General features: G+C 43.9%; 1 protein-coding gene across 1 annotated transcript; it reads right to left on the bottom strand.

Moving 5' to 3' along the window:
* Positions 1 to 356: 356 nt before the first annotated feature.
* sbk1 (SH3 domain binding kinase 1) lies at positions 357 to 13,839 on the bottom strand (the record flags this gene model as incomplete). The annotated part of the gene is made up of 4 exons (XM_083904083.1): positions 357 to 1,184; positions 1,609 to 1,811; positions 3,167 to 3,411; positions 13,802 to 13,839. 4 exons carry the CDS (start codon positions 13,837 to 13,839, stop codon positions 357 to 359), a joined length of 1,314 nt encoding a protein of 437 aa, XP_083760209.1.
* Positions 13,840 to 14,121: the final 282 nt, after the last annotated feature.

Below are 14,121 nucleotides of genomic sequence, written 5' to 3'. Positions count from 1 at the left end.
AATCCGTTTACATTTTCAGTATCTAACTATAGAATCATTAGCAGCACCACAGTGTATGGGCACAAACGTCTGGACGACAGAATGAGTATCATCAGCCAAGTTTTGTTAAGTGCTGCCTGCGTGGCTTCTCAGCTTAGGAAGCAGTCTTTGGTCACAAATGCAAAACATATATATATGCGGTTTGATAAGCTGTCAGTGTTAACCGCTGATTGATGACGTCCATCTTCACAGCAATGGATGTGATCCTGAGCTTATCTTTCGTCGTGAAAGTATATCAGTGGAGTCATTAACACCCCGTCACAGTTTGTTATTGTGTGACAAGCCGCCGAGTCTCCGATGCTAAAACATTAGCGTGGTCACACACAGATTTCGATGGCGGTCGCCATCACCATCTGGCTTTTGTTCTTGTCTCGGCCTGGTGACTGGTGCTGTCCGGGCTCCTCTCTGGGAGACAACGGGTCCGAGAGGACGCTGCGTTTGAGCGGCGCAGGGCGCAGGCAGGTCGTGCCCGGCGGGGTGGAGGGCTCGGGGTGTCGGTGGGAGGAGCGTGACGTAGTAGAGGTTGAGGAGGAAGTACAGCTGCCGGTACAGACTCCCGAGCTCGACCTCTCGCCTCTCTTGGCTCGGCACGAGGCTCTGCGCCGGAGCTCGCTCACCAGCTCGTACTTCACGAAGCAGAAGACGTCCTTGACTCCGCAGCGTTTCTCCGGCTCGGCGGCGAGCAGCCGCTGGAACATGCGCAAGGCGTCGTCAGTGAAGCGGCGCCACTGCGACGGGTACGTTCCCACGGGACAACCCGCCTTCTGCCAGCGCCGAAACTCCTCGTAAAAGGCATCGGCGGCCAGCGCCGCTTCCCAGGGGAAATTCCCCGTCAGCATACAAAAGACCAGCACGCCGAACGCCCACACGTCCAGGCTGGTGGTCACGAGGAAACCCTCCGAGCGACTGGCGCGGCACACCTCTGGCGCCGTGTAGGGAATGGTGCCGCTCACTCTTTTCACGCGGCAACCCACGCGCCGCGTCATGCCGAAGTCTGCCAGCTTGATGCGGCGGCACTCGCGGTCAAACAAAAGGACGTTTTCAGGCTTCACGTCCCGGTGCACCAGGTTTTTACTGTGCATAAAGTCCAGGGCCAAGCCCAGCTGTTGCATGCACCGTTTGACCATTTCCTCTGGCAGACCCACCTGAGAGGGAGAGACAAAACAATTTAAATTTGAATTATTGCAGCCTATATGACTACATTAAGGTGATATCTTTGTTACAATGCTGTTCACAACAATAAGTGAAGGTTATATTGAGTGGCAAATACGCAAAGAAAAGTTATACTCAGTAGAGGAATCTCAGTTTTGACTTTGGCTGACACCATTTTTAATGAGTCTTTAAAAGAGCCTTGAAGTCCCGGCACCCGCAGCACATCAACTGAGAGGAGCGCTAAAGTACAAAAAAAAAAAAATCTGAGCTCTAGCACTGAGAGGAGAACCAGGGCGAAGACGCGGCTCCGATCCCAGGAGAGCTTGTTAAAACCGCCGTGTCAGTGCGAGCGATTGGAGCAGCGGCGGGGCTGAGCGAGGACGGCGATTGGTAGAAAGGGAGGGATGATAGTGTTACCTGCGGGGGGATGATGTCAAAGAGGTCCCCGGCGGGTGCATATTCTTGTCCAAACACATAGCTGTCCTCGGTCTCAAAAAGCACGTCCAGGACTTTGATGATGAAAGGGCTGCAGCTAAGTGAGCCTGTTAGACTGTACTCCCGCAGGAAGCTCTTGAGCTTGGTCTTGTTCTTGGTGACAAACTTTAGCGCCATTTTGGTGCCTGCACAAAAATCAAATACAAACACATGCACAGACCCAAGTTAAAAGGGGACATATTATGCAAAATCAACTTTTTTAATTTGAGACTCTGGAGGCCCTATGAGTAGGCAAAGTGTGAAAAAAATGATGTTTTTGTGGTCCGCCTCAGTCTAAGTACAGGAGATAAAACATGCAATGTTGACTTCCACGCTCGTTGTTACGTCACAATGAGACATTTGTCCCAAAAAAAACGCGAGAGTGCAGGCGAGGGCAATAGTATGCGGAAGAGCGGAAGTCGGCAAATCGTTCTATTCTTGGCTGCACAGTGCAGCACAGAGTTCTGCACAAACTTCCAGCCTCAGAGGATTTACATTTTATATATGACGGCAATGTGCCGGCTAGAGTCGGCAAATGATGGCTTTTCCAAATGCTAACTGCTGTTAGTTGCCGTTAGCTTCAGTGACGCTGACGTAGTTTCCTGTGTCTCATTCATTTAAAGAGACAGGCACTCAAAAGCGACTCAATTTTGGCAGAGTGATTGAACTGCTGTGGTGCTAATTTGACCAAAGCATGTCAGAGACATGTTCATTAGGACATCAGCGAACTAGGTTAACTTGAAGAAATAGGGTATAATATGAATAAATTCTGGTGTATCAAAGCTACATGTCCAATCCTGCCCGTATTTTAATGACAGTGTTCGCGCATCAAAAGTGGATTTCAAGGATTCGGGTGGTGATTGGAGCCATTTCCACACCTGTCTTTGTAAAAGGTGTTAGGTTCATTCATATAAACGTGCACAGTGAATGAATCTAAGCCCCGTTACACACACACACACACACATGTGCAAACAGCTGCTCTTGATTATAGCTCCACAAATAGAGTACAGAGGCTCTTTATTGTGCACGTAGCACTCGTAATGCCCTCTCAGCCTCCCTCTGCACGCTGCTGCATCGTTAAAATGCTTTCAGACCGAGGCGGCTCTCGAACAGCAGACATTAAAAGAAAAAAAAAAAAGAAGAAGAAGATGCTCAACAAAACAAAATTAATTTCTGACTTTAGACTTTATAACATGGTGATGGGAACTTAATTTGTCATTATCATCATGTTGGCCCAGTGTGGATACTGAGAATAAAACTTTTCTTTAATTAATTTTATGTTTTAATGCTAATTAAATAATTAATGACACATTACATTTTTACATTTCTTTTTATATGTTAAAGCAGTGACACAACCTATTCTCATTGAAGCACTTATCTATGCAGCGGGTTTTGAACCCCTATTGGACCAACACTAATACTACATTAATATTGGATGGGCTAATCCCATATTAACAGTCAGGACATGAAGGTGGAACACGAGAAAATGAACTTCTCTCACCCTGCGTTCTGTGAGCTACCAGGTCCACTTTGCCGTACGTGCCCTTCCCCAGCTCACGGATGTGCTCGTACTGTTTCGCTACATCCGACGCCGACAGAGACGTGATGGCCAGGGCCTGCATGTCCTCCACGGGCACTCCGCTGCTGCAGTAGTCCATCTTGGATATCGGCGAGCCCCCGCCGCTGCTCACCCGCCCGGGCCCCGATGGAGAAAGAGACAGGCTCGCCTTGACACTGTGGGGCAGACTAATTGCAGAAAAAAACACAGCCGAGAGTCAGGTTTTTATTCTGCCTGCGATGATAGCAGGTGATATAAATTTATGGCATGAATTTGTTTATGGCCAAAAAAGCTCCTCTTTATGTTTGTTGGCGTACGTCCACATTTTGTTGTCTGTACATCGAGTCCCCCTGGGGGGAGACGGCGCAGTCAGGGAAAGCTTTAAAAGACCTTCATTTCCATACAATCAATTCAGGTACGGCATCAACAAGGGGGAATGCTTTCAGTAAATGTGTTGGACTTCCTGCTGTCCCTCTAGATCACTCTGGCCAGTTTTCAGATATGGTCTCAGACAGCACTTACTGGCAGACAGCTATGGGGAAATCAATACAATGAGGTTGAAGGACCAGCAAATGGAAACAAATGAAAGGGGCGGACAGTTACAGGTGTGCACATGCCGGTAAGGCAATATACACACAGACCGCATATATTACTATTGCGCCTGTCAAGGTTGCCAGTAAGGTTATTTCCTTTTCCATTTTGTGCAGAAACTTCATTCGAAATGTTAGAATGCCACTTTTGAAATTGTGACCTTTTAGCCTTTTAACACCTATTGATGTGAGCATTGGTTCTCAAAGTGTGGCCCGGGGGCCAATGGCGGCCCGCAGAAACATTTCTGGCGGCCCGCAATGAATTACAGTTGATAGTTTTAATCCAGGAGCTACTAAGCTTTTTAAATGTTTATTGGACATTACTGGATACAGACCAATAAGTGCAAACTGTAGAACTGCAATCTGGTCATTAAAATTATTACATATGGGATTTATTTCTGGTTTTTTTCCTTTGGCGGCCCTCAGTCCAACGTTGGGTTCCTAAATTGGCCCTCAGGTATCAAAACTTTGAGAACCCCTGACCTAGCGTATCGTAGGTATCGACAGATTTGCGCAAGCACAATTTGCATTACTGTAATTACGCAATGGTTTGTGCTATGAGAAAAATGTCAATGGTATCTGAAAGCTGAGAAGTTGCACACATATGGGGTTATTACGGTAATTTATTTTCTTGTGCTGTTGCAGCAAACCAGAGAATCAGAGTCTGGACATTTTTTTTCTGAATAAACCTTTTAGTTTTTCTGCATTTTAAAGTGTCAATACACTATTTTGCCGTAAATTGTAAATAACTGCCAAATACAGAAAGTTATTCTGAAAAAAGGGCAAAAGCACTTACTCACAGGACATTTACTGGCCCTTTTTTAAATAAGCAAACATGCAACATGAAACATTAAATGCACTGTTGCCTGTTACACTGTTTAAGCCGTTTTGATGAAATGATGAAATAATATCAGGTTATTTCCTTTTCCATTTGATGCAAAAACTTAATCCAAAATGCTAGACTGCCACTTTTGAAGGTCATTCACGTCCAAATTCTAAAGCGTGACCTTTTAATATCTTATACCTGTAAACAAATTAGGAAAGAAAAAATAAATATTGCTGAAATTGCTGAATTTCGACAGCACATGTTTAGAAACGGGTCAAACTAATAGTAGAAGTCAAAAAAACATCAATTTTAACTGCAGTTACACTAAATGTACGGTTGCCTGTTACACTGTTTGAGCTAATGATGGGTACCATTAAAAAACAACAACAAAAAACACTGCAACGGTTGAACAAAATAGCCGTTTTGATGAAATGATGCGTTTCACACTAATGATCACACCCATTGTCTCGCTCTCCATTCAATTCCTCCTCCTCCACACACACACACACACACACAATCAAATTTAATCATCCAATCATGCACAGCACGCACGGCCTCACATACTAATAAGCATCAAATCAGCAAAAACAATTCCGCTGATGGCCTTTGTCATCTATCATTCAACCGCTCGCGCTCCCGTGTGCAGTTTCTCGGAAACATAGGTTTTAAATAAGCGCGTCGAGTGTTCGGTGCCTTTCACATCTGTGGTTGAAGTGATGCGCACACAAAAAGATAACGTACAGCCGATGAAAAACGTGTGGAAGAGGACGATTTGTTCCGACAGTGTGAAGGGGCTGAAAGTTCCTCAGCTATCTTGTGGGAAGAGTGAGATAAATATAGCTGTTAGACAGTAAAAGCTGAAAATAGGATGCAGCCATTTGCAGCCTTGTGTTCTTGGCTCAGTGTTTTTTGGTCGGATGAAAAAAAAAAAAACAGAAAAACAAACGCTGCAAATAGAAAGAGAGCCCCGTGTATCATCATGCACTCTGAATCTCTGCACATCACGCTTGCTTCTTGATTTTTTTTTATCCTAAATATAAAGAGACTTATATAAGCGACGATGACTCCTGTAGCCTACTCATGCTGAGCGTGCCCACTGTATAGCCCGAGGCAAGTCCAAAGCAAAAGCTGGACCCTGTCCAAACCAAGTCTGAGGTTCTGGGTTTGGTGAGAGAAAGAGAGAAAAGACCATTTTCGTGCATTGCCTCTGTCAGTGAGACTTAAGCCACATTTATACTCCTGCGTAAAGTGCTCTACGTAGGTTACGCAGAGCACTCTGCGTCGTCTCCGACTGCACGAAATATTTTTTAAGTGTCCGTCACTCCGTCAAGGGACAGCGGAGACGGCAAGGGCTGCGATTGGTCCTCAGGACAGGCCGAGCTAACGCTGCTCTGTGCCGGCTCACAGTGCGCACCGAGCGTCCACAGAGGCGGAGCTGACCACCGCCGACAACGTCGCTGCAAAACTATAAATACGTCATATCTTAACACACAAACCTCTTGTTTAGACTCTAAATGGCTAATTTCTCGCCTCAAATTATCTTAAAACTGCGTTCCGGGACACTGAGAAACGGCCACTGTTTCAATGTTATTCCGCTGCAACAACAACAACAACAACAGTTTTTCTCTCTCGGACGCCATAGCTCACTGTAACTAAAAGCACAACAACCTTGCGTGGCGACCCCTGCTGATCGGGCGGGAAATTGCAGTGCGTATCCGTCACCACGACGGAGAAGTATGAAGGCTAGAGGGGTCTCCGTGGTTATGCAGTCGGATAACGCATTACGCAGTCGGAGAAGTATAATTTAGGCAGAGCTAAAACAGTGCTGTTGGATTTACAGCAGATTCTTATTCAGATTATTCAGCTCCCACCAAAACAAACGCACCCTAACCCTAACCCACCAACCCCCCCCCCCCCCCCGTCACTAAATGGCACAGGATGGCGCTTTGTACTTTGTACTTGCAGAGTGGTTTCCGAGTGGCCGCTGAACCACAAACTGCCGAGTACAGAGCTTCAAAAACGCTGAGGTGTTGGTGATGACCAAGTTGTGTGGTTTCTGAGACACAATTGAGTGAGAGTGTGAGAGTGTGTGTATCAGTCGCAGTGTGATACGGAGTGAGAGGGAGCAGCTGTGTTGCCCACTGACTCACACACTGCATTATTTACCTTCGGGGTTAAAACGTCAACATTTGTGAATTCCATGCTTAATTGCGACGGAAAGTCTACTGACATTTAATTAAAAATTCAGAAACCTTTACACGCAACTGAGTCTACGTGTCCCTCCCCCCCTGCACGAGATTAAACTGCCAAAGTATTTGACCTTCTCTTCTCTAAGCATTTAAGGTGGAATTGAGAACAGGGTCGAAGCGTGTGATGCCACTGGCATCTAGTGCTCTGGACACAGACTGTCTCTTTACAGCCTCAGGGTGTCCTCTGACCATGTTACTGCCTATAGCCTCAGAGCTCGGGAGGTGAGTGAAGCTTAAGTGTGCACTAACTGCTTGGCTCTGGGAAAAGCAATACTAGTCGGTCCAGAATGAAATATCTTATATATGGACGGCCATGCAAAAAGCTGTTGTATGTCTCTTACTGACTGTTTCATGTCTCTTAGTGGCTGTTTTATGTCTGTTTACGACTGTTTTATGTCTGTTTACGACTGTTTTATGTCTCTTACTCACTGTTTATGTCTCTTACTGACTGTTTTGTCTCTTACTGACTGTTTTATGCCTCTTACTGACTGTTTTATGTCTCTTACTGACTGTTTTATGTCTCTTACTGCCTGTTTTATGTCTCTTACTGACTATTTTTTGTCTCTTACTGACTGTTTTGTCTCTTACTGACTGTTTTATGTCTCTTACTGACTGTTTTATGTCACTTACTGACTGTTTTATGTCTCTTACTGACTATTTTATGCCTCTTACTGGCTGTTTTATGTCTGTTTACAACTGTTTTATGTATCTTATTGACTATTTTATGTCTCTTGCTGACCGTTTTATGTCTGTTTACGACTGTTTTATGTCTCTTACTGTCTGTTTTATGTCTCTTTACGACTGTATGAATGAATGAACTGTTGACTGTTTGTCTAGCACTATATCATCACGTCAGAATTAACATTTTCCTCGTAATTCGGTTTAACTAATTTCGTTAACGACTCTCCCGTCATCCTGTATTTCCCTGCTAATTTATGCTAATCTAAGATGGTAATCTGCCAACCATTGGGGCTGATTTAAGTTGGGGGGAAATATCTGATTGAGTTATTTCAAGTGTAATTTGATTTTTAAAATAAATAAATAAACATTGTAGTCAAGCTTCAGTTCAATATTGCCGTGTTATAGATGTAAAGCATAACGGAGCGACAGATTATTTTATAATAACATGCAAAGGTGAGGAATTGAAAGCCTTGTCTGATTCGGCGTCATGAAGGACAACAGCTGTGTTCACTTTCTCTGCAAACTGTGTGCGACAATAGCAATGACTTGAAATGACTGCCTTTTTTTAAAGTGCTATTGTGAAGTTACTTTGATGAAGGTGAGGCTGACGGACTCAGATTCATGCCTTGGAAATAAGAAGTGTAAGAGATAAAAAAAAAAGAAAAAGAAAAGGCAATCGCTTTACATGCAGTGTTTGTCCTCTTGAGTTCATTCCTATTCTGGCTTTTCTCTCGCTGTCACTAAAAATGGAAACAAGGGGCTAATGAAAGAAATGAATAGACTGCTGAACCTGCCTCACGTCTCTAATACTAATGGACTGGATGCCTTGCTCTCGGCAGAAGAGTCATTATGGATGAAGACTGATCTCCTGTGTCCAATTTACTGTCAAAATGCCCACTCACTCATTTTCTAACGCTTTATCCTCCACACGAGGAGTGCCGCGGGGGCTGGAGCCAATCCCAGCTGAGATAGAGGGGCGAAAGGCGGGGTACACACTGAAGTCAGCAGTCCATCGCTGGGCCACACAGACACGCAAACACTCTCACATTCACAACCTACGGTCAATTTAAAGTGTCCAATTAAGCGAATCAACAAAATGCATGTTTTTGGACTGCAGGACGCCAGAGTACCCGGACGTGTCCCACAGGTGACCCTTGTTCCAACAGGGACTGGTGACCATCTTCAACAATGCTTTAAGTAGGGTTTGGCCCTAAAGTAAATCAGATATATGAATTGTAACGTATGTAATATATTTTCGTTCTGTCTTCTTGTTGTTTCCGTCAGTATTTTAGCCCCCATTCAACATCTACTGACGCTTCACCCTCCACACGAGGGACACAGGGTTAGGGCTAGGGCTATTGTTAGAGTTAGGGTTAGGGTTAGGGTTAGGGTTAGGGTTAGACAACCCGCAGATGTCAGACCCAGCCGACATAGGGCAAAAGGTGGGATACACCCTGGACAGGTCAGCAGTCCATCACAGATAGAGACAAACGAACAGCCACTCTCACATTTACGGCCAATTTAGAGTGTCCAATTTGCCTAATCCCCAAATCTGCATGGGGGGGGGGATTAGGCCCATTTTTGGACTGTGGGAGGAAACCAGCGAAAACATGCAAATTCCATGCAGAAAGTCCCTTGTTCCACTGTTAGTGTAGTGGTTAGCACTCTTGCATTTTGGGCCTGGAGTTTTCATGTTCTACCACAGTCCAAAAACATGCAGATTGTACATATACTGTATATAAGCTTATTTGGTGTTTTAATTACAGTTGTCCATGAAATGATTTACTTCATGTGATATTTATTTCTCTGTTTTTGATACGAATAGATTTATTTTGCATGACAAATGTGTTTTTTTTTCTCACAGCTATCATCATGAATATCTTAATTGTGATATGATGATGGAATATTGTGTTATAATTGTATGATCATATTGCTTATTGTTGTTGTTTTTTTCGAACTTTTTTTCTTCCGAGAACCTCTTGACCAGGAGAGACGCTCATTGGCCCTCAGGTCATTTGAGTTTGACGCCATTGCTCTAAATTGACCATAGGTGAGAATGGGTAATGGGTCACCAGCACCCCCCCCCCCCACATGACCCTTATGTGGAGGATAAAGGGAGGAAGACTCAAGCATGGTGCTTGACATGCTACCAATTAGCCACAAGCTTGTTTCAGTCTGTAATTTTAATAAGCCAACAACGGCATATCATCAGCGGAGGTGGAGACACTTCATTTAGTTAATCAATTCCTTGCTAGTGCTCGTACAGGGACAAGTCTTTAACTGCGCATGGAAACTTGAAAGGCAAAACGCATTCACTGCTTCTAAACTACCAATCATTTCATCCAAAAAAACCAAATTATCTTCTCTGTGAGGACATTTGCATTTAGGACACTCTGTTCCTTAAAAACTTGAAACACCTTCCTCAGCAGCACAGAACACATCAGAGTCGGTGGGTTTTTAGTGCGACACCTCAACACATGGCTGAAGAAAGCTCCCGCTGTGCTGTGATAGGCGAGCCGGCGGCCCAGCACACGGACGCTCACTTTGACAAATCGCCCGCTCACACCGGCGCTCGGATGCCCACATCCCTGCTGCGTAACCCATCGCAGACCTGTCTCTCTCCGCTCTGCCTCCACTTTTCATGTCACACGGAGCTAGTGTCATCTTAAAAGGTGTGGGTGAGGACACTGCCAACCCCTGGAAATACAGCCGGAATGACCCGAGACTTGACAAGCGAAGGTCGAATGGATCCAAAACATCGACTATGAGCAGGGATTTGTGATACTACCAGACACACAGTGGTCGGTGCAGTCCATCAATGTCGCAGTTTAATAATAGGCCTTTGAACATAATCGATAGCATCGTCATCATATAGAAATCGTTCAGCTCTGAAATAGCACTTCAATAAGCTACCAAGGGAACATACTGTACCTTACCCTTCTCTCTCTGCATAATCCAATAGCCTCAAGTTCCAACATTGTGTGTGTGTGTGTGTGTGGGGGGACTTGTTTTTAGCACCTATTTAGCACCTTTTCTGGCATAAACAACACTGTCTTTGGGACCAAAACCTGGTCAGGAAAGCTCAACTCTGAAGGAAGTGGTTAGTTTAGGAGGCTAAGGTTTGAATTGAGGTTAATGTTAAGCATTAAGTGGATTGAGGAAATCCAACGAGACTTTGTATAAAATAAAATGAAGAAATCCCTGCCTTTGTACCACATACTTAAGACCGCGTCCCTTTGATGTCAATTACATGGGGAAGTGTTGACTCTAATATCAGCTCAGTGAAATGGGGTCTAAATGGGGCGTGGGTAAGTGATGTAACACTAGTGCTAAAGGGGACATTGGGTTGTTTTTTTTTTGCTCTTTTCTTTCTGTTTAAAGACATTTCATCCCCCCCCACACACACACACACACACACTTCAAGGCATGGTATGTGGTGATTTGTGCTTCTGCTCTGACACACAATTGCCTCTGACTACAATCAGTGCACTAATGTTGATTGCAGAGGCCGCCCACCACACCATCCACACACCCTACCCCCTACCCCCCCCCCCCCCCCGCCCCCTCTCGGATAATTAATCATTATTGCAAGACCAAGGGTGTATACCAATTCCTTGCTTAAGCCTCAATCTCAAAAAAATGGGCAATCCCTCTAGTGCAAGTGCTGTCACGATTCTCAGAAAAACTAAGTTGAGGGGCGAGTTTAAGGGCTGTATCGCCCTCAATATTGAGATTTTTTCGAGACCACCCTTGGGAGCAAGGGCTACCCAGAATGCATTGCCTTGTTTTGACAGAACAAAGACGGCGCCAAAAGCGGCAAAACGAGTAAGCTACAAATTAAGTATTTTCTTTGTTAATAGAGATATAAAAATGATGAAAACCATTGTATTATCTTAGTTTAGGCCCATTTTATGGATTACTGACATCATTGTTGCATAACATTTTTTTTTTTATATACAATCTTTTGTCAATAGCCGGCCGGTGCGAACAAGCGATCGTTTCCTATCGCCTGAATATGTCCGTGGTTGTGGTATTTGTATGAGTATCATCTTATAACTATTAGTTAATTTAGTTAGTTTTTTTTTTTCCAACCTAATAACTTGACTGACAAACGGATCCTGATAAATAATCGCGACGTAAATTCGTTCTTCTTCTTCTTTTTTGGAGTTGACGCAGCTTTCCCGTTATTCCGCCCCCCCGCAGTCTGAAGACGTATCTGCGTTTAAGGGGTGTCCCATTTCTAAGTGACAAAATCACCCTCAACACTTGGTTTTGAGGACCAGTTAAGATTAAGGGTTGAGCTTGAGGGTTAAGATAGGAATTGGAATTGGCCCCAAGTATAAAACAGAAACTAAAACAAAATTGTTATTATTAATAATAAAAAAGTCACAGGGTAATTGGAAAACTCAACATACAATAGACACTTTGTGCAGACTTCACTATCCTTTACTGTAAATGTAGGCAGCGTTAACACTGACTGATGGAGGTGCCATTAAGCTGCTGTTCTCCCGCTGAGACGATGACAGATTAGCGCGTAATCTGTGGGCACACGTGTCATTTCTTTACGTTTCACGCAGCAGGGTCACATAGAGAGTGAAGAATAATGCTCTGTGTCCTCCTTGTGTCCTTAATTGACGATGTTTGTTTTCTTTAATTATGCCCCAGCTCGGGCTGCTGAGTCTCTTCCCCCCCTTTCTGTTTTCCCTGCATGAGCTCACTGTCAAACTGTGTGTAGTGTAGTAGAGTGCAGTGATGTCACTTTGTGTAACCAAAGATGGGCTTAGTTTGGCGTCGGCGGAGCAGCTGTTGGAGTGGTTCACATTAAACCTTCATACCACAGCTGTTTTATCCGTTCTGCAGGAACAGAGCGTTGTCATTCCAGCTCTCTGGGCCACATTAGAGACATTTGTGTACATTCCCAGCACGTTTATTCAATCTAGGTCGAGCAGTTTTTCAATATTAATCTTAATAACTGATTGTAACCCTGCAAGTTCCTATTGTTTTGTGTAAGTAGGGGACTAGAATTTGCCAGAACCACTGTGTGTTTATGTCTCAACAAACAGTAATCAGTGTTAAAGCCGTGTGTGACCATTTGTAATTAATGTTATTTCTTCAGCACAAAGCAGCAATGGCTGCTTTTCACCTCTGACTTCCCTTTGAAGAAACAGCGCTGTCAAAGACAACGATCCACTTTTGCTTCTTTCCACAAATAGAATGTTTGTGACAGAACACAGAAACGTGTGTGTGTGTGTGTGTGTGTGTGTGTTGTGCTGCTGTTGTATTTCCTTTGGAGTCCATTAGCAACCGCCCAGGATTTGCTTTTTATGGGGGGGTTTGCTCCCATCGAATCAGCTGCTCGTTTAAATGCATGAGATAAACGGCACGGCATTATTGATGAGATTTCACCTGTTTGCCCGAGACACATTATTAAGGATCCATTAAAGGTGGGGATGCCCTTGATGCCCTCACCTCTATTCAGCAAAGGGCTGAATTGGAAAAATCTGTTTTTTTTTTTGTTTTCACTGATGTTTTATTATTGTAAAAATGGATGAATCTACAGTATCTGTATTTGGAGACTAGAACTGAACAATTCAAATGTAAATACTCGATTAGCAGATGTGCAGCTATGCACAACTGACCCAGTGTTTACACTTGATTGTTGAATTTCTTCGCAAAACTGTCTTATTTTGAATTATTGCTTATTGATCATGTGATGTTTTCATTGATCTGGGAAATCATGACTCTGTGAAATTAATGAATTAACTCATAATCAACTCACAATCAAAGCTTGATTTTACACATGTATGTTCCAAAATAGCACAATTGCAACATATGTCAGTAAAATCACAACTAGATATTTCCCTCACATATCATCAGCCTTCACTAAGAGTGGGTTGTAGTTTGGACAAATCAAATTTGAAGGCTTGGACGAGTCATTTTCAGTGACTGACAGATGCTTAAAAAACAGATTTGTTGCTTAACGTCTTAGCAAGATTGTGTTTTTTTAACTACTTATAGGCAGAAAAACAACAATCAACGTGCATAGATGTATTATATCAACACATATTCCCCTGCTTGTTAGAATAAACACAGTTTAAGTTATATTGGGATACATATTGATACTGAATTATGGCCCAACCCTATTTATTTATTTTTGGTTTGCAGGATCACATCATCTGACCCGGTTTTTGGTTTTAACCCCAGGATGAATCAAAAAGTGTTACTCGCTCACCTGCTGGCGACCTGTCTCTCTCCTCCATGGTCCTGCATCCGCTCGGTGCAGCAGCGACTCTGCGCTCGGCTCAGCACGGAGCTCTAAAAAAAGGGGTCTGCAGCAGGGAAAACTGCTGGATATGTTGTCTCTGTGCGTTTGAAGGTAGTTTATCAATAATAATAATAATAATGAGGAGGAGCTGATGAGAGGGGAAAGAGCTCGGGTCCTTCCAAGAAAAGAAAAAAAACAAGAAGCCCTCACTGATTCATAGGTGAGGAAGCCTGCATGAAGAAAAGCGCTTGTTTTTGGAGGCGCTCCGCAGTTTGTGACTTTCTTTG

This window comes from Microchirus variegatus (genome assembly GCF_963457635.1).
Source record: "Microchirus variegatus genome assembly, chromosome: 17".
In the NCBI taxonomy this organism is placed as follows: Eukaryota; Metazoa; Chordata; class Actinopteri; order Pleuronectiformes; family Soleidae; genus Microchirus; species Microchirus variegatus.
This window is presented reverse-complemented; position numbering and strand designations above follow the sequence as displayed.